The 22002-nt window shown below is 39.7% G+C and overlaps 1 protein-coding gene across 1 annotated transcript in view; it reads left to right on the top strand.

The window, feature by feature from the left end:
- The first annotated feature begins 13396 nt into the window (after nt 1–13396).
- ZDHHC17 (zDHHC palmitoyltransferase 17) overlaps nt 13397–22002 on the top strand; it is an 82907-nt gene continuing 74301 nt past the window's right edge. Inside the window, exon 1 of the mRNA XM_072973376.1 lies at nt 13397–13596. Coding sequence (XP_072829477.1) covers nt 13504–13596 — 93 coding nt within the window. The 5' untranslated portion in view covers nt 13397–13503. The remainder of the gene's footprint in view (nt 13597–22002) is intronic.

Here is a 22002-nt window from a genome sequence, read left to right as displayed (position 1 = left end):
TTCCATTTGTTCATTGATAGTATACAGGAAAGCAATTGACATACATATATTAATCTTGTATCTTGCAATCATGCTACAATCAATTATTAGTTCCAGGAGTTGGGTTTTTTTTTTTTTTGTCAAATCTCTTGTATTTTCTACATAGATGTAATGCCATCTATAAACAAAGACAGTTTAATTTTTTCCTTCCCAATCTGCATGCCTTTTATTTCCTTTTCCTGTCCTATGGCATTAGCAAGTACTTTCAGTGTGATGTTGAAATGGGGCAATGAGAGGTAATATCCTTGCCTAATTCCTGATCTCAGTAGGAAAGCTTCTAGTATCTCATCATTGAGTATGATGTTAGCTATACATTTTTTTGTAGTTTTTTTAAAATCAAATTGAGGCAGTTCCCCTTTACTCCTAATTTACTGAGAGTTTTTATGATGAACAGGTGTTAGATTTTGTCAAATGCCTTTTCTGCATCGCTTGATATTATTGTGTGATTTTTCTTTTGTAGCCTGTTAACATGATGGATTATGTTAATTGATTTTTGTTAAGCCAGACTGACTAGGATAAATCCCACTTGGTTGTAGTGTGTAATTCTTTTTCTACATTGTTGGATTCAACTTACTAATATTTTGGTGAGGATTTTTGCATCTGTGTTCATGAGAGATATTTGTCTGTAGCTTTCTTTTCTTGTAACATCTCTGGTTTTGATATGAGTAATGCTAGTGAGTTAGCATTAGAATGAATTAGGAAGTATTCTTTCTGCTTCTGTCTTCTAAAAGAGATTATAGAGAATCAGTATAACTTCTTCCTAAATGTTAGACCAAGGTACATCATAAAAGTGCAGTTTTCACTTGGAAGTTATATGGTAGTTTAGGGTGAGAGCGCAAATCCTAAGCACAGTGTCCTGAAATTATCATCCAGGGAAAAGGAAGTGCTATCATCAAGGGAAAAGAAACCTGCCCTTGATTTGTTTCAGAGCATTCCTCTTCTGATTTCTACAACATTTACTGAAAAACTACTGTATGACAATAGGCATTGTTCTAGGTGCTAGATAATTAATCAATTACACATGCACATATACACATACACACATATATATGAATAAATAAGAATACATCCATTTATTTCGTTTAAAATTAAAATTTTTTGACATAATTTCAGAACTTTTTTGCAATAACTGAATAAAGAATTTCCATATACCCTTCACCAGATTCCTCAAACATGAACATTTTATTATCATTTCCTCTTTGAGTCTTTCAGCCGTGATGCTCCATTATCCTTAAATATTTCAGCATATATTTCCTAAAAACAAGGACACTCTAATCATTGTTTAGATTAAAATAGGGGAATGATTAAAATAAGTAAATCAGCATTGATGCAAAAGTACTGTCTACTATCAGTTCATATTCAAATTTTGCTAATTATTCCAATTATGTCTACTATAGCAAAACAGAATTCTGGGTCATATGTGGCATACAATTTTTATTTAATTTGGAATATTCCTCACTCTTCCATTGTCGTTCATGACACTGACATTTTTTTAGGCATACAGACCTTAAATTTTGCAGAATGTCTCTCAGTTTGGGTTTGTCACGTTTCTTGATCATTAGATTCAGAATATGATTTTTGGTGGAATTATCATAGAAGTGATGTTGTCTTTTTCTCAGTGCATCATTTCAGAAGACACATAATGCCAATTTATCCCATGTCCCGATTTTTAAAGTACTTAGCACCTAGGACCGATGACAGGCACACAGAGAAATAACTGTGAGGTAGTCTGATTATTACAATATACATGATTATTACAATGTACATGTGTAAACATCTTTTATTCATCGTTCATATTTTCATGGCTTACCTTTTTGCTCCAGCCTTTGCTGCTGCAGCCAGCTATGCTCTGTCATGGTCTTCCCTCAAGTGCACAGAGAATCTCCTGCTTTCGCAGTAGGAATACTCTGCCGGTGCCACCACCCGGTATGCCTGCAGACACCCATTCAGCTATTTTGGCACAGGCACAGACTGGGAAGAGTGAAGGAGTTGCCACTTACTGGAGCAACCTTTTATCACTGAGGGATAGAGCCAGTGACTCAATCATCAACTCTTTCGTGTCGGGTAATTCTGACAATTCTGAGGCACAATTTACACAGCTCTCTAAAAACTCTCAACAGGACAAAGCTCCAGGTGCCCATAGTGGTGACCAGCTCAAAAAACGCGTGCTTGGCTTGGCTTTCTTTCCTTCTATTTACCATTCTTCTCCATGCTCACACTCCTGTCCTCTGGAATTACTTTCACAACAAACTAATTGCATCCAAACCCTTGTATCAGACTCTAGTTTTTGAGGGAACCCAAGATAAGACATTTGATCTCAAGAGCAGACTTAGAAGGAAGAAGTCCAGAAAATGATTCTGAAACTGAATTTTTTGCCAGTCAGACATTTCCACTTTTGGTGGAAAGTATGGGTGGTGATAACCCCTGGCCTGAATCAGCATTACTAAGATTTTTACTGGTAAATGACTGGGATGAATTATAGGTAGAAAATCAAGTATTTGCATATGGATTAAGGATGGTCCCTGAACAGTTTGAAGCCAGTGGTAGTTATAAGGCCTGTAGATTGGCTCATTTTTGTTAAGGGCTCCTGAAAATTTTTTAAAAAAGAGAAAAGGGAAAAAGAAAAAAGGGACAGGCTCAAGTTAGTAGCTTTCAATTCTAGGCAGGCTGTGAAAATCAGGAAGCCTCCAAGGCAGCATTTAAAGAGATGCTTACCCTTTGTGTCCACAGAGCAAACTGTGTTGATAATCAGACCCAGGACTGAGTTGTAAGCTCACATAGCTACAAAGGAGACTGAATATACTGTCTTGACAAGTCTTCTATTTCAAAGTTAGGGCCCTGGAAGGGAAAGAATGGAATCCTGAGACTTGCAACAGTAGCATTTAGTGGACAAGCCTGAGAAATGTCAACCCCCAGATTCTTATGAAATCTGTGTTGGCACAAGCAGCTCCTCCTGCTCTGCTTGAGAATAGCTTCCTTTTCTGTAGACCCTGCAAAAGCCTTGTATGAAGCAACAGGCACATAAATAATGATCTATAAGGCCTGGTTGATATTTATTTATCTGGAGGAACTGAGGAGTGAATCTTGAAAGTGCTGGACCAGGGAAAGCAGAATACAGAAGTGGACAGGAGAGAATTTGCTGACATGAAAAACAGCTGGATTTTCATGACGTAGCAAGGACACCTGGAACTAGTTCTAATATATTGCTGGGATGGCTCCTTGATGCCTGGATAGGATGAAGGCCTATAGCAAATAAAGGAGAGATTCTAGAAGTGCCTTGACTGCCTTGAAGAAGATGTCAAAAGGCTTTGGTTAGAATGTTAGAACAAATTTAAACATTATACCTGAGAACCCACCATCTTACTATGTTCCTTGTAAGGGCCCAGTAGACACACCCATCTCCAAGGCAGTAGGAAATACAGTGGTGAGGGTACCACTGGCATCTTTGAGAAGCTCAGTGGTAGTTGTCCACTGTAGCTGACAGTAAGAGAAGCTGCTCTGGAACTGGGCTCCTTCCTATTAACTAGATTGATAAGAATCCAAAATAGCAGAGGTCAGGTGGTAGCACTTGACTGGCAGAAGGAAAGTATACACAATTGTGATAATGTGCTCCAAGGCCAGAGTGGCAGCTGGGATATCTTCACCCACAGGGCTCTGCGATAATAACTAATAGGCCATGGTGTGTCTCAGGGCAAGTTAAATGAGCATCCACGAGGGTGTTGCTTGATCTGTATGTATAACCAGAAAAAATCAACAGCTGGTTAACAGAACACTGATGACAGTTGTCTCCACAGAAAATTGCAACCCCTCATCCAGTTTACAGATCTAAGTAGGTTCTCAGACCCAATGCCCATCGTTTGCAGGGAAGGCTGAGTAAAGACTCAGCAACACTAGCAGGAGCGTATACATACTCTCCTCATTGTTCTCCGAAAGTACCTTTGCCCATTTACAGAGAAGCTGTACGTGGAGCACAGGGAAACAAAGGCATTTTAAGGCTTGTTGGATACAGGGTCTGAGCCAACACTTATACTAGGAAACCGGCAGCGCTATCATAGCCCCCAGGTAAACTGAGAGTTCCTGGAAACCTGCTGGCCCAAGTCCTCTCAGTGGTCCAGGGGAGTCACAGACCTGCCTTTGCTTATATGCTTCGTTCCCAGTGAACAATTGGAATGGATATAGTTATAACTGGCAGAACCCTCACTGTGTTTTCTTGACCTGTGCAGTAAGAGTTACTACGATAGAAAGGACCAGTAGAAGCCCCCGAAACTGTATACCTTCACTGATTACAGTAATGAATCAGAAGGAATGTAATATCCTCAGAAGAAATAGACTTAGTGCCATTATCAAAGGCTTAAAGGATGCACAAATTTTGCTACCCAGCATATTGCTCACCTACTTAGCCGGTTTGGCCATGGCAAAATCCCAGATCCAACACAGCAGCTGATGGTGAACTATTGTCAACTTAACCTAAGAATAGCCCAAATCACAGTTGCTGTGCCAGGGCTGTTATCTTTACTAGAATATAACCACACAGCCTTTGGCACCTAGTATGTGGTTGTTGCTCCAATGAATACTTTCTTCTCAATCCCTGTCAGTGAAAAGGAGCAACAACCACATTGTAGGTGCCACAGGGACATCGATCAGTTTAATAGTCTGCAGAACATTGTGCTACACGGATGATGTCATGCCAGTTGGATCTGCTAAACAGTGAGTAGCAAGGTGTTTCCACACCCAGTTCTTTGTGCTCCATACCCACTGATTACCATTAAGTGGACAAATGCCAACAACCCTGACCCAGTCAGGCTAAAGCAACCAAGGGCTCCAGCCACCCCAAGATGAAGAACTGGGTAACTCTCCAGGCAAACAGCCTACAACAAGCAGTGAAAAGACGAATATCAGTTATGGCCTTGGCACCATTTACAGTTTCAGGAGCGTTGCTTGTTCCTCTTTGTAGGCATGGCTGTTAAGCTACCACCTTGAAAGCTCTGTGACAGACTACACGTAATGCGGGCTACTAGCAGATCTGAGTAATACACATCCTGGAGTGTGTCAGACATCTCTTATGCCCATTTCATACCCAGAGCTACCAGCTGAGACAAGGTGGCACCTAATGATATCTGCACAAAGTATCTCTTACTTTCTGCCCTGGGGCTTCTCTGCTCTGCAAACATGGAAGTACGAGAGAATGAACACCCCTTGGGGACAAGATGCTTCCTTCTTCTGTGTCTCAGCAAACAATTCTGAATTCAGGGCTCTCAGAAGCTCTCTAGCAGAACAGAGCCCCCAGTGTAAAGGTACAGGTAACCAGCTCAATAATGTACTGTACTGGTTTTCTCCTTGTCCTGTTCTACTCCTAGTCCTATCCGCCGGACTCTTGTTCCCTGGGATCATGTCCCCAGATAAATGACTGTGAGGAAGCCCTCGCCTCCAGTTATTCTTCTTAGGGAACTCAAGCAAAGACAACAAAGTAAGACAGCCTCAAATGTGGTGCTATAGGGTTTCTCAGAAGAAATAACAAGTTCTGTCTTAATGGCTCACCTTAGAAATTTTCCATGTAGACAAAGAGGGAAGAGTGCTCCAGGAAAAGGTAACAGGATGGACAAAAACAAAAAGGCTTGGTAAATTCAGGAACTTTTACGTGTTTCATGATGGGAGGAGCAGTAGGTCCTGCTGGAGGTGGCAGGGAAGCTGGTGAGGCAAGCGAGAGTTAGGGTCAGAAGATTTTGTGTGCCATGCTAGTTAGGACTTCTTTTTGTAAACCATGGTAAAGCAGTTACATTAATCCTTACACCAAACCTTCTGCCTAGCCTGAAGCAATGTGAGAACCAGCTCACCTTCCAACAATAATTTGTGAGTTGTTGTTACCTATGAACATTTAAACATGGATCTGTTCTGAGAGAGCTGATTGAAATTTCTAAGAAAATGGGAGGTGATAAAAAACAGACGTTGTCTCCCTCCCCAAATCCATTTCTTCTCTCCCTCTCTTTCCTTGTTGAGAAGAGCTCTCATTTTGTTTGTGCTTTCTGACCGCATAGTATTGTGTTTTGGGGAGGGGCTTCCTGGACCCAGGCGAAGTCTAAGCCAGGAGCTGGCAAATGTTTCCTCTAAAGGACTAGACAGTAAATATTTCAGGCTTTATGAGCCATATGATGTCTGTTTCAACTACTCAACTCTGCTGTTGTAGTGTGAAGGGCAGTCTTAAAGAATACCTAAACTTTATTTATAGACACTGAACTTTGAATTTCACATACTTTTTCTACATCACAAAGTATTATTTTTCCTTTGATTTTTTTTTTTTTTGCAGCCATTCAAGAATGTAAAACCCATAGCTCACAGGTCCTATAAAAACAAGCAATGGGCCAGATTTGCCATAAGCCATAATTTGCCAATCCCTTGTATAAGCTAATCAGAGTGGTCTCATTTCCTTTGCCAAAGATTGGCTTTAGCATAGACAGACAGGTAAATCCTGACCAATGCAACCTGAAGGGTGGTATTCTGCAAGCTTTCCATGATTTAAAAAAGAAGCACGTGAGAAGGTACAATGCTTTTATTGCCCATTTGTACTGCTATGTGAGCTGCAGCAGCCATGTTGAGATCATGAGGTTTCTTGCCTCTTTACCAAGAATAACAGAGCAGAAGAAAAGAATCTAATTGAATCTTCATAATATTACTGAGCTGTTAAATCAACCTGGGAAATACTAGAATCTTCATGAAATTACTGAAGTTGAATTAACCTGACTTTAGACTTCTTGTTGTAAGAAATAATAAGTCTTTACCATATAAACCACTTTTAGTCAAGTTTTCCATTATTTAAAGCCAAAATTATTCTGATATATAAGGTCCCAAGAGAATAATGCACAAGACATTAAACTGAATAAAATAAAAATTATAAATGCTGCAATGGGCAGAATTTCAAGACAAATTCTTAAGTGAAAAAAACACAGACAAGGTGTGGAACAGTTTGTACAGCTCAAACATCATCTTTTAAGGATATGTATGTATATACCGTAAAATTCTGGGACGACAACGGTTAACCATGATTAACTCTGGGAAGTGTTATTGGAATGAATGGTGAGGGGAAAGAGACAATTTTAACTGTAGGTATTACCTAACTATTTAAATTTTTAAAAGGATGTACAATTGTTACTTTTAAAATTGAAACACTGCTTTAAAAAAGAGAGAAAATTGTTAATTTCTAATTAGGGAGGTATTTTGAATAGGACTCTTCAAGAGTCTGGAGATGGCAGACAGCAATTCAATGCTGATGCCTAAAGTGGAGTAAGGCCCCAGATTCAGATAAAAGCTTTCACTTCTATTTTTCTCTCTTAATGTGATATCTTTAGCTATGGCGCCTTCCCTCTGAGTGAAGCTTAGAGGGTATAATCTAGGAGACAAGAGCTGGGAATACCAGATATCACAACTACAACAGTTTAGCTCCTCTTATCTAAGAGACAGAATATCTAATAAACTGACTTTGGGTGTTAGGACTGTGTCTCATCTCATTCACCACGTGCATTAATGATTTAGAAGTTGGAAGTCCTTCCTTAGGTTTCACTAATAAGACTTTACCTCTCTCGGAATGATTTAGGTCAGGAAGATAAAAGAGAATATTAAGAAAATTGAGAAGAAAAGAAAATAAAACAAAGTATATGGCCTGAGGGACTTAGGATAGAAATCAGGAAGAAATTCCTGACAGTAAAAACTATCACAGACAGAACAGAACAGAGGTTAATTACAGACATGGTGGACTTTTCATTATGAGCATTTAAAAGGAATTATCATCTGTCCAAGATGGTGTTATTATAATCAGAATCATAAAGATGAAAGCGACTTTCCAAGCACACCTATTCTAAGCCTCCTCATTTTATAGATGACAAAACGAAGGCTGAGAAATTAAAGTGACAAAGAGCATACAATACTCAGGGCTTTCCTCCAGTGAAAATTGTCCGTGGGTGTGTGAGTGTGTGTGTGATGGTTTTAAATACTTCAGACAGTTAATGCACATGCAAATACTGCTGGATGGTCATAATTTTGTTCACTATATTATTGGGAGAAAAACAAGTTCTTTGTTTCCAGTAGTAAGTGCTGGTGAGGCTCTGTCAGCTGCACAGTAACAGAACTGAAGAGCATCTTCCTAACAAATCCCTGTATTACCAGTTCTCAGTGTGAGCCTGAGCCTTGCCAGCACCAGTTAAAGAGATTTAGTTGGAGATATGTTTTGGGGGGCTGATGATACCAGTTTGCTTGATGGACATATCAGCACACGTGCTGGGCATGAGGGAAACGAACAACGCATTTTCAAATATTTCCCATGAATGTTTAGCATAGTTGTCTCGGGAAATATTTCTTTCTTAATGATGAAAAAATACATGTCTGTCAGATACTTATAACTGTACCTGCCAAACCCAGCTTAGGGAACAAAGGTAGCCAATAGAAAAAGATTTGCCTGTCACCAGGATTCCAGCAGTAGGGGCTGAAGTCATGCCCTCAGTCCCATGAGATGATGAATAAATGCCACTAAGGGACTCGGATGCAGAGTATGCAGGGACTTTCAGAGCTAAAAGAATCCTGTAACACTTAAAAGTAACTTACTGAAATCTATGCAAACATCACCTTAAAAGATATCCAAATTAACAGGTTATTCTTATTTCTGCATTTGAAGAACATTCACAAAATATAAACACTAGGATAAATTTACATCCTTAGCTACCTAGGAATAATTCTGAAAAGAATTCTTATTCACTGTTAATTGAAAAAGAAACAAACTGGAATGTAGACTAGCTTCTGCTTTCTCATCTCAAGTATTAAGAGGGGATAGATGATAGGGGTGACTTTGTGAAGGCATGGGCTGAGGGGTGCAGAGAGTATTTGTTTAGGATGCTGAAGAGGGAGAAATTATGTTAAGCATTAAAAGAAAATACAGTTAGTTAGCTGGAAAATCAGGACCAGTGTTCAGTTTCTTTTAATAGTCTTTCTTCCATACCACACTTACATCAGGGTAAGCTAGATGACTTCTCAAAGTTCTTTATAGATTAAGACACTAGTCAAGAACTAAAGCCATGATTTATCACAATCAGGGATTTTTTTCACGTGGGGTCCATGGACTATGCTCAGTGAGTCCTTAACCCACTGATATTGATGCCAGATTGTGTGTCTGTATGTTTGGAAATTTGTAGTTCCCAGTGCCTTCTCATAATGGACTAATCTAACAGCAAGCATCCCAAAAGTTGAATTTGAGATTAATTTCAGAGAAAGAAATTAGGAAAAATCATGCAATGAACGAGGTAGCCAGTTATAGGAAGAACAGGGGATTCTCAGGTTCAACAATTTGAGAATAGTCACTAGAGAACCTGATTATATCAGCATATCAAAACCCGAGTGGGTATACAGGAAAACTCTCAAGCGTTGGGGATTTCTGAGATGCCCAGGTGATCAACTAAAACTTCATCACAAATTTTTCTCTCCCTTAATACCTATTCAAAAAAAAAATCTAGAAAATTCACCAATTCAGCAACCAAAAAATGAAAGGGCCATATCCCCAAACTAAAAAGAGAAGTTAAAAAATAGACAGGGACACAAAGGAACATAATATTCTGAAACAGAGCAGAGAAGAATGAATGAGCTTACTTCTTAACTTTACCCTTTCACCCACCTACCTATCTCAAGCTATATGAATAAAGATACCAAGTATCTGAGATTCACACTAATACCCCCAAATTTGCAGAGAAACAAGCCTAATTCATCACCTTCCATTTTTCATTTACAGTTCATATATATATATATGTGTGTATATATATATATATGTTTTTTTTAGTATAAACTGTTAATATTTTATTCACCATGAACACCCCAGGCAAATACTTGTTATATTTGACCAACTGGTGTCAAAAATGCTATGCAGGGTTTGGAGGATTTTTGCCCTAGCTTTACTCTCCAAGTCACCCACGAGCTTTCTGGTTTGTACGTTTCAAAGATGCTTTCACAGCATTTATGAACCCCTCAAACTTTCTCACTGTCCATGACTGGAAATAGCTTCGAGAAAGGCTGGGGATGTGGAGAAAGTGAACTATGCAGCTGACTCTTTATAATGAAAGGGAAAGCTCCAGGGCTACTCACTAAGATGGGAGACGATCTGACATCTGAGATATTTCCCTGTGGGAATGAGATATGAGATATGAGCTAGAATAAACCCTTAGCAAAGATAACATGACTCAGGTTTTCTCATGCAGGCTGTATCTTGCCTCAACAGAGCATATGTCTCCCCGACCATGTACTCAAGATACGGAAAAAGTAAATAGAAGATGAAATGCTCTGTCCTCAAACAGAAACTAAGAGTGGAATCCAAACTGGACTCAGATATGGGGGAAAGAAAGTAAAGACTTGACCCACACTGTATCACAGCAAATGGAAGGTCGGCTAGAGCTACTGAAGCCTGAGCAAGAGAAGACACGGCATGGCAACCATGCAAGCATGTCAGAGCCAGAGAACATATGTAACTTTCCTCAGGTCATAGAAGATGACAGAAATGGGATTCAAACCCAGGTGGCCTGATGTGCCTGGGAAATCTGGATGGAAGAGTGTTTTGTTTACTAAACTCTATGTTGGGGTTACCTATTCTAACTTTTACACAAAACAAATGTTTGATACATAATTATTAAATGGACCAAACAAGAATTCATTTCAATAAATACAACAGAAGAAATGTGAGGTAGAGGCAAGAGTAGTAGATGGGGAAGTCAGAAGGCTTCTAGACAGAGTTCTGTTACTACCTAGTTTTGTGACTTTAACTGGGTTTCTTAAATTCCCCAACCATCATTTCTCATTTGTGAACTGTTGGAGGTGGACTACAAATGGATGATCGCCAGTGCTGTCTTTACTCCAGTAGTCTCTGAAGTTACATATGAAGGCTATATCCCTATGATCTTTCCCTATTCCCTTCAATCTGTCTGGTTTTCACATTTCTTATTCACAATTCTTTTCTAACAAAGTCGATTTTCTTTGTATTTTGTTCTCTTTCAGCAACGATTCTGTATTCCTTCATAATGTTAAGCTAGTCTTTTGCTAATCTATCCACCTACATGTCCATTTCTTGAATATATTCTCTTAAATCTGGGTGTAGGTAAGTACATGGACTCTAGTTGTACTTACAGGGTTTGTTTTGGTCTTACTCAACCTAGCTGAAGCCTCAACTTCAAGATATTTTCCCAAGACTGGCTGCTCTTGCTCCTGATTTCTTTCTTTCTTCTTTTGATAACTATTATTTCAATCCTATAGCAGTGAGCAAGGCAATTTCTTTCCATCTGTTTTCAGTATTTCCTCTACGTTTAAGTTGTAGAATTCTCAGAAGTCACAGACACAAAATATGTCTATAGCCAGGCAGGTAATGAAAAAGTATATTTTCTGGATAATCTAGAAATACAGATTTTAAAGTGAAGTCTCTTGATTCATTGAATTTTGGTATCTGTTTGAAATATATTTGATATGAAACTTGTTTGCTGGCTGAAGTTGGCCTTTATCCTTCCATTTAGGACCTCTGCGAGTCTAGGATCACTGGGAAGGCTAAACATCTTCGTTTTTTGAAAAGTCACCGTCATCCTCCTGCCCCAGTGTTCCTGATACACGCGCATCCACGAAACATTCCTTTCTGTTCTGCATGCCTAGTTTTCTTCACTCCTCTACAATTCAATACTTTCTTTACCTCATCTCCCGACTTTTTCACTGTTTCCTTTTTTTTTTTACTTCGGTCTTTTCTCCATTCCCAGTAAATGCATGGCATAAGGGTAAGGAGGGGCAAGAAGAAAAGTGAAGATTTTATCCATGTTAAAATGTTTCTGAAAGCAGTGGAGCGCCAAAGGCAGAACTCTAATTCTGTCTAGTTCTGCATGCTGGGTGAAAGAGTCAAAACCAAAATTCTCAGTTTGGGCCAGGACCAAAAGAATGAAAATCAGCTCAGACTGAAGTGAGAAAAAGCAACGATGCTGGGAAAAGAGACACAGTTAACAGAGCAGCTTGTTTTTTCCCACTCCCATGCAGCAGCTGTAAAATGCCATGTCTTGGAATAATACTGCTCGCTTGCCAATGATGCCCAGACCCACTTCGCTATTTTATGACTAGGCTACCCAATTACTGAAGGATCCTCTCCTCATGACAGCATCCAATCCTCGGTTAAGCTTCGCTTTTCCTAATACCGCCTCAGAAACAGCGTCCAATCCAGAACTGATCCCCGGTCTCCCTAGACCCTACTGACTCCTTTGGCGGGAACCTAAACCTTACAAAAGACGCTTCAATCTCCCTTTTCCAGGGGTATCCACGTTTCCTCTGGAATGCTCTTCCTCTTGACTTACAAATAAATCTGATGTTATCGAATTGCAGGCTTCCCTGCTGGTGGTCTTTGGCTGATTTGGCTTTAACACGAAACAGGTTAGTATCAGGATCTCTATTGATCATGTTTCGTAATCTTTGCTAAATCGTCCTCTGAGCAGTTTAGGTTTTCACTTTTTAATAGATAAAACCCAAAATAAATGCTTTCTATAATAGTCCAATCAGCACATTTCTAGAGCGCAATCCCCCATCCCTCATGCAGCCCTAGAGTCCGTTTAGAAATGGCTTTAGTCATTTTATCTGGTTCTGATTGCAGCGAATTCAGTTTAAATGACTTCAGTTCTGAATTCCTGAGTTACATGAAAATGTAGCAGATGCGGGTGTGTGGGCTTTGAATGTGTACATTTTTAATGTGGTTACTCTTAATTCAAGATCACTGAGGACAGGTTGGGATCGTTTTTAAAAGGCTCTTCTCTAGGAGATGGAAATTCCAAGCTTTATCCATGTTCTCCTGGGCGCCCCCCGGAGGCATAAATTACAGGATGACCTTATTGAGTGCGGAGGAAACTGCGTCTTTCATCGTCATGAGCGATGCACACCTGGAATCAAGACCGAGCGCCCCAAATCTACTACCTGGAGCTGGGTTGGGTCTCATAGAAGGGGTCCCGGGGTCTCGGAGCGGGACAGTGGGGCTTGCGAGCGTGGGCCACCTCTACTGCGTGGGGGGCGGGGGGAGGGAAACCCTCGGCTGCGCGGCTCAAGAGCCGGGTCCTTGCTCCCGCACCGCCGCTTGGTTGCCCGCGTTAACTACTCGGTAGCCCAGCAGCTGCCTCCTCCCCGCGACCAGAGGCGCAAACTGCCAGGGGCCCGGGTCCGCCCACAAGCGGCGGCACCCACGCCCAGAGCCTTGGGCCTGCGGGCCCCGGTGCAGTGCAGCAGAGCGCGCTCCCGCCCGGGACGGCCCAGCTAGCGCGCACGCGCGCAGGGACCCGCGCCCTCCGAGGTGGGAGGGGGCAGAGGGGGCGTCGCTGGGGTAAGGGGAGGAGGAGGAGGCCGCGTCGCCTCCGGCGGGGCTCGCGCTCGCCCTCGCGCTTGCCCTCCGCCTTGCCCGAGCCCCGCGAGGGTGAAACGCTTTCTCCCAGCATGCAGCGGGAGGAGGGATTTAACACCAAGATGGCGGACGGCCCGGATGAGTACGAGGCCGAAGCGGGCTGCGTGCCCCTTCTCCATCCAGAGGTGAGGAACGGCGCCCAGCGCATTCCTCGCCCTGCAGCCCCCCGACCTTTCTCCGCCGGACTCGTGGTGGGGCGGTGGCCTACGTGTTTGGGGTAGTGGAACGTGCCAAAGTTGGGGAGGGCGGGAGGCAAACCCAGGCCCGAGCGCGGCAGTGAGCGGATAACGGGGGAGGAGATAGCGGGGCGGGCCCGGCCGGGGCGGGCTCTGGGACGCAGTCCCTGGCTGTGCTTGGAGGACAGAGGTGGAGATGTTGATGGTTCTCTGACGCCTCGCTGCTCGCGGGTGCACTGGCGACCGGGGCCTGGTGCTGGTTTGTAACCGCACCTTAAGCCCCTAGTCCTGCTCCAAGCCTCTCGGGGGCGAGGAGGAAGCCAGTCTGGTTTTGATTTTTTCTCTTTTCCTTCACCAGAGTGAATGACGGTATCTCTTTCTCCCATTTAGTTCATTGTTGGGGAGTGTGAAGTGAGAACACAGTTTGTTGGACAAAGTGATGTCCTTCCAGGTTATGCCATAGGCAGCACCGTTGGGCACCTGGTGTCGAATGTCCTTATTTGAGCGTTTGTCCTTAAGCGTTTAAAAAGAGAGGTCAAAACTTTTGGGAGTAGACCCACTCTCACATTAGCTTGTCAAAGTGCGGCGTTTTGGGGGGGAGCCAGCGGAGGACAGTGCAACACGTTTCCCATCACAACATGAGTATCTTTCCATGTAAGTAAACAGTGCCCCGCTCCAGGATCGGCAGCATTCTGCACTTGTTTACAGCTGAGCTAGTGCTAGTTCAGGCCTGGCGGCAATTCTTGATGCATTCCGGATTTTAATGACCCACAGTGATCTGCGGAGAGGCAGCGGCAAAGCTTCCTGAAGAACTCCCGTAGTTTTTATGAGCTTAAGGGATGAAGACAATCTTCGTGTTTTAGTAGGCTGAACAAACATGGAAGTCTCTATCCGGTTACTTTGCATTAGAATGATTCTATTTATTTCTGTATTGGGGGTTATAGCATGCTTGTATTATTTAGTAAAATGTAAATACAAGCACTTATCCTGTATATGTTAATATTCATCACCTTCTCATTCATCACTTTGATTTATCAAAACCAGTGTGGGACAGTTCTTTAGGAATATACCTGGGCCACTCTGAATAGAAAAAACTACTCTGGATTTTTGACAAACAGGGCTGTACAGTAAAACTAAATTTCTTTTTCTTTTTTGGCCAAAGTGGTAATATTTTCAGAATTGGCAATGGAGATATCTTTTAGTTCACATATAGGTCCTAAAAATAGATCAAGAAATAGACAAAGTTTTCAGATTATGCACTGAAAATGTTGCTAAGGAATATTTCTCTTCATGTATTCCTATGGAAGTATTTTAAGTCCTTAAATGTTGATTCTGTGTGTTTTAACATAACTGTTCTCTCTTCATGCTGTGTGAAATAGTACTTTGATACTTTGAGAGTGATTTCAACAGGCAATAAATCCAGTAATTGCTTTGTATAATAGAATGGCCTGTAGACTTGAAATTTAGAGGCCGGTCTTCAGGTTGCCATTTAATAAGACTATTACTAAAAAATCAGCTTCCTCATCATTGAAAGTGGAAGTAGTTACAAATGATATCTACCATTCCTTTTACTTGACAAGTACAAAGTCTGCTTAGTTTGGGTGTTTTGAGTCTTAAGCTCATAACTACCAGGGCTAAGGTCTTTCTGTACTTTTCCTGTGGTTAGTTTTGCATTCACACCTGGTGTAGACCTGGTATAGTTCTACATCCTTGCAGTGTGTTCTTGGGCAAGCTACTTCTCTGAGTTCTAGATTCATCATTTATAATAAATGGGATGAAATAATAACAAATAAGCTATAATGAGGAATAAGTGAGATAATGTATTCTTCTTTGTTGTTGAAATAAGCAATCTTCAGTCTCCCTTGGGAAGAAATCCATTCTCTGCTTTGGTAAACAAATAAAAGAAAAGTACTTTTAACCCCTTTTTGGAGAGAACATAAGACTTTTGGATTCCAATTCTGGATTTGTAGTAATTTGCTAAGTGACTTGAGACAAGTTCTTAATCTCTTAAAGCCTCAGTTTGTTCATCAGAAAGTGGAGATGTTGCCTCATTCATTTGGCTTTAAGGGATTAAGTGAGACTCTACATTGAGGTTCAAAACTGGAACATTGTAGATGCTCAGTTAGTGTTATTCCTTTCTCTTCCACCAGAAGGAGGTCGGTGTTACACATTTATTTCTGTTTGATGAATGGTTTAGAAACTTGTGTGGGTTTTAATTTAGTGGAATATTGCAGGAACAAATTTTATTTTACTTTTTATCTTCAAATTTAACGCTGTGTCATGGAAATAGTTTTTCACTATTCGTTGAACACTTGAATTATTTGTGGGCTAAAGATATTAGGCATTCCTTAAATCTCCTTTTAGTATGCAGACCGCTCACTGTTAAACCCTTTCTTAGGGGATTATGTAATTAGATTAACAATGAAGTCTTCTTTTTAGAGGTGTTTGCTGTGAGAGAAGCTTACCTTTTAATTAATTAAATAATACATTCATTTAGTCAGTCATTTTAACATTTGTTTACTTTGTTTGGGTCAGGCACTGTGCTGGACTCTTGAGACTTCAAGATATTTGTGGTGAATTCTACGAGAAGCAGTATAGGATACTGGGTAAGAGCCAAGATTCTGATGACAAATGGAGAATCTAGGTTCTGCCACTTACTGTCATCATGGTCAAATTACATTTTCCACATTTGTGAAATTAGGTTACTAGTACCTACCTCTTAGAGTCATTGAGAGTACTAAGTAGAATGTTTATAAAGCGGTCATCACAGACCTAGGCACATGGACTGCCACGTGGATCTAACCTTCTCAGGTCTCTGGTATGTGTATAGTGAGTACTGCTGCTGCTACTTTGTTTTCTGACGAAATAGATTATTTTGGTATAATGGAAGAAATTAGAGGCTGTTTAGAAAAAGTTAAACTGATTATCAGGGGATTAGGGTGCTAATTCCAGCTCTTCTACTTGTTAGGTTAGTGGACATTTAAACTACTCTTAGTTTCTTTGCTTTTAACGTAAAGAGAACAGACTCAATAATCTCAAGATTTCTTCAAACTCTTAATGGTCTGATATAGGTTGTGATTTTTCAATATCATTAGATTTGAGCAGCCATCTACTAAATGGATAGAACTATGTTAGGTTATATGAGCGAAAATAGAATAAACAGGATGGCTTCTGCTCTCCACAAGTTAATGGTCCAATTGTGAAGATATTATGCATATGAAACCCGTAACAGAATCCAGATAGCATTGAAATGAGAAGGGCATGTATAGTCTGTAAGTAGGGGTGGATTGCTGTTATCCAGACTGGTTAGAAGTAAAACTTCAGCAGAGAGAGAGAGACTGTATGTTGGTCTACAGATCCAACTGACTTGCTGTCACCAACCTTCCGTTTCGCTTACTAGAAGATCCTCAGTAAGCCTTGTCTGCTCTTTCATAGAACAAGGACACAATATTCCCTTCAGCCAGAGTATTATTATAAAGGTTCTCTGTTTGAGCAAGATCTGACTCACAGCTTTGAGCTGGATTGCCTAGATTATCTAGGGCTTTTATCTCTTGCTCTCTTCCTTACTTTCCTCAATTTCAAAACTTCTATTACTGCCTTTTCTGTAGTGTCTCATTTTTTTTTAAATGGTAACATTTTTTGCTTCAAGTTAAATTTGTCCATATTCATGTCTCATTTTTTGTTTGTTTAGAATATTAAACTGAAATAATACTGTGTCTTCTGTCTCCACAGATTTTACAAAATTATTTTTTGAAGCTTTTCTTTAGTGAAAGTGATTTTACCTTTTTCCATTACTATTTTTTGTGCCCTATTATGTAGTTAGAGATGTATAAGTGTACTCATCTATAAGTTAGCTCATTTGCTTTTAGAAAGCAAATAGAAATTACTTTGAAAATTGTTTTTCTTTTTCTAATTTGTTACTGGCACACTCTCCCTTCAGAGCATGCCTGTCTGGCAGTCTTCAGGATCTGATGCCTTTTTAAATTTAGCAAAAATGTTATACGCCATGTAACTGTAGTTTAGATTTAAAAATACTATACCTCAGGCATAGTAACTACTGAGTCAATGTATATAAAATGAAAATGCAACTAATTGGTGTCCTCCTGAACTGTGGCAAAGTCAAAGTTGAAAATTACTGACGTGTAGAACCAAAAAGATATATTTGGTTGTGAGAAATGTCATTTTACTGTTTTGACTTCTTTGTTTTATTTTGCTCATTGCTTTTATTTAATTTGAGAGACTTATCCCTGAAGTATTAATTAAGAGTGGACTGTGGAGTGGGTAAATATAAGAGGATTTAGGTTAAAAGTGTGTATACTAGTGTCTGGTTGCTTAAGTTAAAATTGTAGTTTTGCCACTTGCTAGCTGTGTGACCCTGGGCAGGTTGTTGAACTGTGTTCCAATTTTCCAGACTAAAACAGGAATATATACTAGCTCCTACTTCATGAAGCTGTTGTGACAATTAAATGTAATAATATATAGAGAGTTCTGTGTCTGACACTTAGTAACAGAATACACCTTAGCTGTTAATATTGCGGTAAGAAGTTAGTAACAGCTCAAGCAATAATAGTATACGTACCTTTAATATTGAGGCAAGTGACTAGGCAGCAATTGGTTGTCTGGGATTTGAGGAGAGGCCAGGCAGAGTACTCTTCATTATAAGACCTTTTTTTAAAAAATATTATTTAATTTTCTTAAAGATATGTGCTTTGATAGGAGGAGTGTTTATTGAGCATCCAGGTATTGTCTTGACACTTTGATATGGCACAAAGTAATGAGGAATACAAAATAAGGCATTGTAATATAATGAAAGATGAACTAGAAGCCTTCAGATCCCTTAGGATAGGTGAAGGTGAGTGAGTGAGTGTGTGTGTGTGTGTGTGTGTGTGTGTGTGTTGTTAAAAATTAAAAATGCATTGTGTACCTCCTTTCCTCTAGAGAATATCCCAAGGGTACGTTAGGGTAGTTAGGGTTGGTTAGTCAGTTAAAGTTTCTTGATGTAGTGTGTTTTTAATAGAACTCCCAACAACCACGTAATCCAAAAAGGTGCTATTTCAAAATCAGGGTTATATGAAATTCTCTTTCAAGGCATTGTCTAATTCTAATATTATTTTATTATCAGATTCTATTAAATAGGTAATTCAAGAATAAAATATCAAATAGTTTAAACTTTGCAGTTAAAAAAAACTGATTCATGGCAATATTATATTTATAAAATATTCAAGTAAAAGTCTCACCCAATGTATTAATTATACATTTGTAGGATGATTGCTTCTGTAAAATTCTCCTTAGGATAGAGCTACTGGCAGCTGATTTGAAAGTAGAGTGAAACTTGAGCTTTCTGTAGTTGAGATATTATAAAGAACTTAATTTAATGAATCATAGACGGGTAACAGAACATTTTTGGGTTTTGTTTCAGTTGTTGTTGAAAACTTGCCAAATGAATTACTCCACTTTCTCGGATTAATAATACTAGATATGATAGAATCTTTCTTAGGTAAATCAGAGGGTTATAGTATCTTAGGCTCATCTTTCTGATTATCAGTAATTGTTGTTGAGGAGATGGAGATGATAGGGCTAAATGTACCTGAATTTTTTTTTTTGTCAAATATCTTGTGTTTTTTCAATCAATTCTTTTACACTAGGAACAAAGTGAAAAATAATTACTAACTGCGATGTTACTGTGCCCTTTTTCAGTTTTTAAAAATAAATTTCTGATTATGAACATTTGTTAATTTATGAAGGTTTTAATGAAGGGTGAACAAAACTGGTGACCAAAACTACCCCCATTCTCATTCAAACAAACAAACAAACAAACCAAACAAACAAACTCTCTGTGAGCTGAGGAAGTTGCTTGTGTTAGTGAGAATCCTTGGATTGTAGATATCATGACCTTTTAAAAATCTTCTTGGGCAAAAGTGGGAGTTGGCACTGGCTCACATAGCCCAGACTCAGGATGGCCAGGGTACAATTGGTTGGACTCCAAGATAACTGGAACCTGAGGTGAGAATGTCACCAAGACAATCCTCTCTCTCCTCATCTCTGCCTTTCAGCTTTATTTTATCCTAATGTAGAGCCTCTTTCTTCTGTGTGATGGGGGCATGGATGCCAGTACTGATATCTCAGATCTCAACAAACCCTTAGAGAGGGACTGCATGTCTTTCCTTATTCCACATTGGAAATGGCTTCGGGTTGTCCTGCTGTAGGTTATGTGCCCACTCCTATGACTGCGGTTGAGGGCCTATAATTGGCCAAGGTCTCTTGGTTGGAGTTGGAGGAGGAAGTTTCCTTAAGGAAGGAATGCTAGCAGGCAAAACTATTTCTGTCCTCTGAACTCCTAATGTGAAGAACTGCTTATTTGCTTTGTTCCAGTCTTCTAGTTTTTTATGTATTTTAAGAGATGCTGTAATTATATTGAGCTCATTGTTAACACTAAATGTTCTACTTGAGCTACTGAATAGCATTCTGTATGAATAATCTAGACCAAGGGTTGGGAAACTCTCTCTGTAAAGACCAGCTGGTAAATATTTTCAAGTTTGTAGGCTATATAGTCTCTGTAGCAACTGCTCAGTTCTGTGGTGGTTGTATGAAAGTAGCCACAGACAGTATGGAAATGGATGGGTATGTTGTGTTTCAAGAAAACTTTATATATAAAACCAGGTGGTGGGCCAGAGTTGACCTGTGGGCCATATTTGCTAGCCCCTGATCAAGGCAATACATAGGAGCTCCAAGAAATTTATGTGAAAATATATGATATTTCAGTGCATTGAACATCATTAATCACTGGTGTGCAGTAACTTCATCAGAACTCGATTTGTGTGGGTTGGGTGGAATACAAATGTGTGTGTGTATTAGAACCTTGTGGAGAACTTTACTAGAATACACATGCTTCCATAGACACCTCTCAAAGTTTCCAATTTATTATGTGGGTTTGTGGTATATATATTTTGAAAAAACTCCAGAGGGGATTCTGACAAACAGTTCCATCCCTTGTCCCCCTCTCTCTGATATGCGCTTGACATGTGGGAGAAGTTTTATTACAGGAGGAGGAAGGAAGCTAATTTGACATTTAAGGTATTGTACTGTGTTTTTCATATTATCTCCTCAATCTGGTAGATAATCACAATGGTAATTGCTAACAGTTATCAAATTATAACTATGAGCTAGCCACTGTCCTAAACAGTTTTCCATATATATTCACTCATTTACTTTTCACACCTTTTTTATACTTCTTTCACACATGAGGGGATCGAGGCATAGAGAGGGTAAGTAACTTGCTGATAAGTATCAGAACTGAATTTGAATACAGGTTCAAACTGCTTGGATCCGTTTGCCCCTTTTGTATAGTGCAGCGCAATGTAATAGTGATGGAATGGAGTTGATGAAATATTATTGGACAGACACTGCCTGGCTCTGATGGCAAATGTCCACATTTACTTGCAAAAATATTTTAAAAGACTTCAATTTTTCGAATAGCTTTAGGTTCACAGCAAAACTAAGCAGAAAGTACAGAGAATTCCCATATATATACCCGCTGGCCCCCCACCTCCAATCTCCCTCCCCCACTGTGAACAGCCTGCACTGGAGGTGGCACATTTGCTATGGTCTATGAACCTACATCAACACGTCATTATTAGAGTCTGTACTTTACCTTAGGGTCCACTTTTGGGTTTTAATAAGAGTTTTGACAAATGTATAGACATGTATCCACTATTACAGTACCATACAGAATAGTTTCACTACCCTAAAAATCTTCTGTGTTCTACCCATTCATCTCTCCCTCCCTGGTAAATCTGGCAACCACTGATCTTTTTATTATCTCCATAGTTCTTCCTTTACAGTAATGTCATGTACAGTTGTCCCTGGAACAACATGGGTTTGAACTGTACAAATCCACTTGTACACAGATTTTTTTCAGTAGTAAATACGATAGTACAATGTGCATCTTACAGTCAACGGCATGTTTGATTCTATGGAATCCTGCCTCTAAATAAAGTTTAGAATAGCACTTGGAACATAGTTAGAGTTAACTATTATTTGTTTTATATTCTTTCCATTCTTTCTGCAGTTTAAGATTATGAGAGAGAATGTACACCATTGTTAAACCTGTTTCTACCTTGGAGATTTTCTCTCCCTTTACTGTAATTATAAATACTCATTAGTCTTCATTCATAATTCTGTAACTTTAATCATGAATAAACTGTAGACATTATTTTCTAAAGAAATTTTGCTTTCTGACCAAACACTGAATATAAATATCCAGGGTCCTCCAGCTGTTTATGTAAGAAGCTAATTAACTTGATTTCATAAGTTCCCATTATTTGTACTTGTTTTTCCCTTATTTGTCTCCTTTTT

Source organism: Vicugna pacos, chromosome 12 (assembly GCF_048564905.1).
Source record: "Vicugna pacos chromosome 12, VicPac4, whole genome shotgun sequence".
NCBI lineage: Eukaryota > Metazoa > Chordata > Mammalia > Artiodactyla > Camelidae > Vicugna > Vicugna pacos.
The sequence above is the reverse complement of the archived record's forward strand: the minus strand, read 5'-3'. Positions and strand labels throughout refer to the sequence as shown.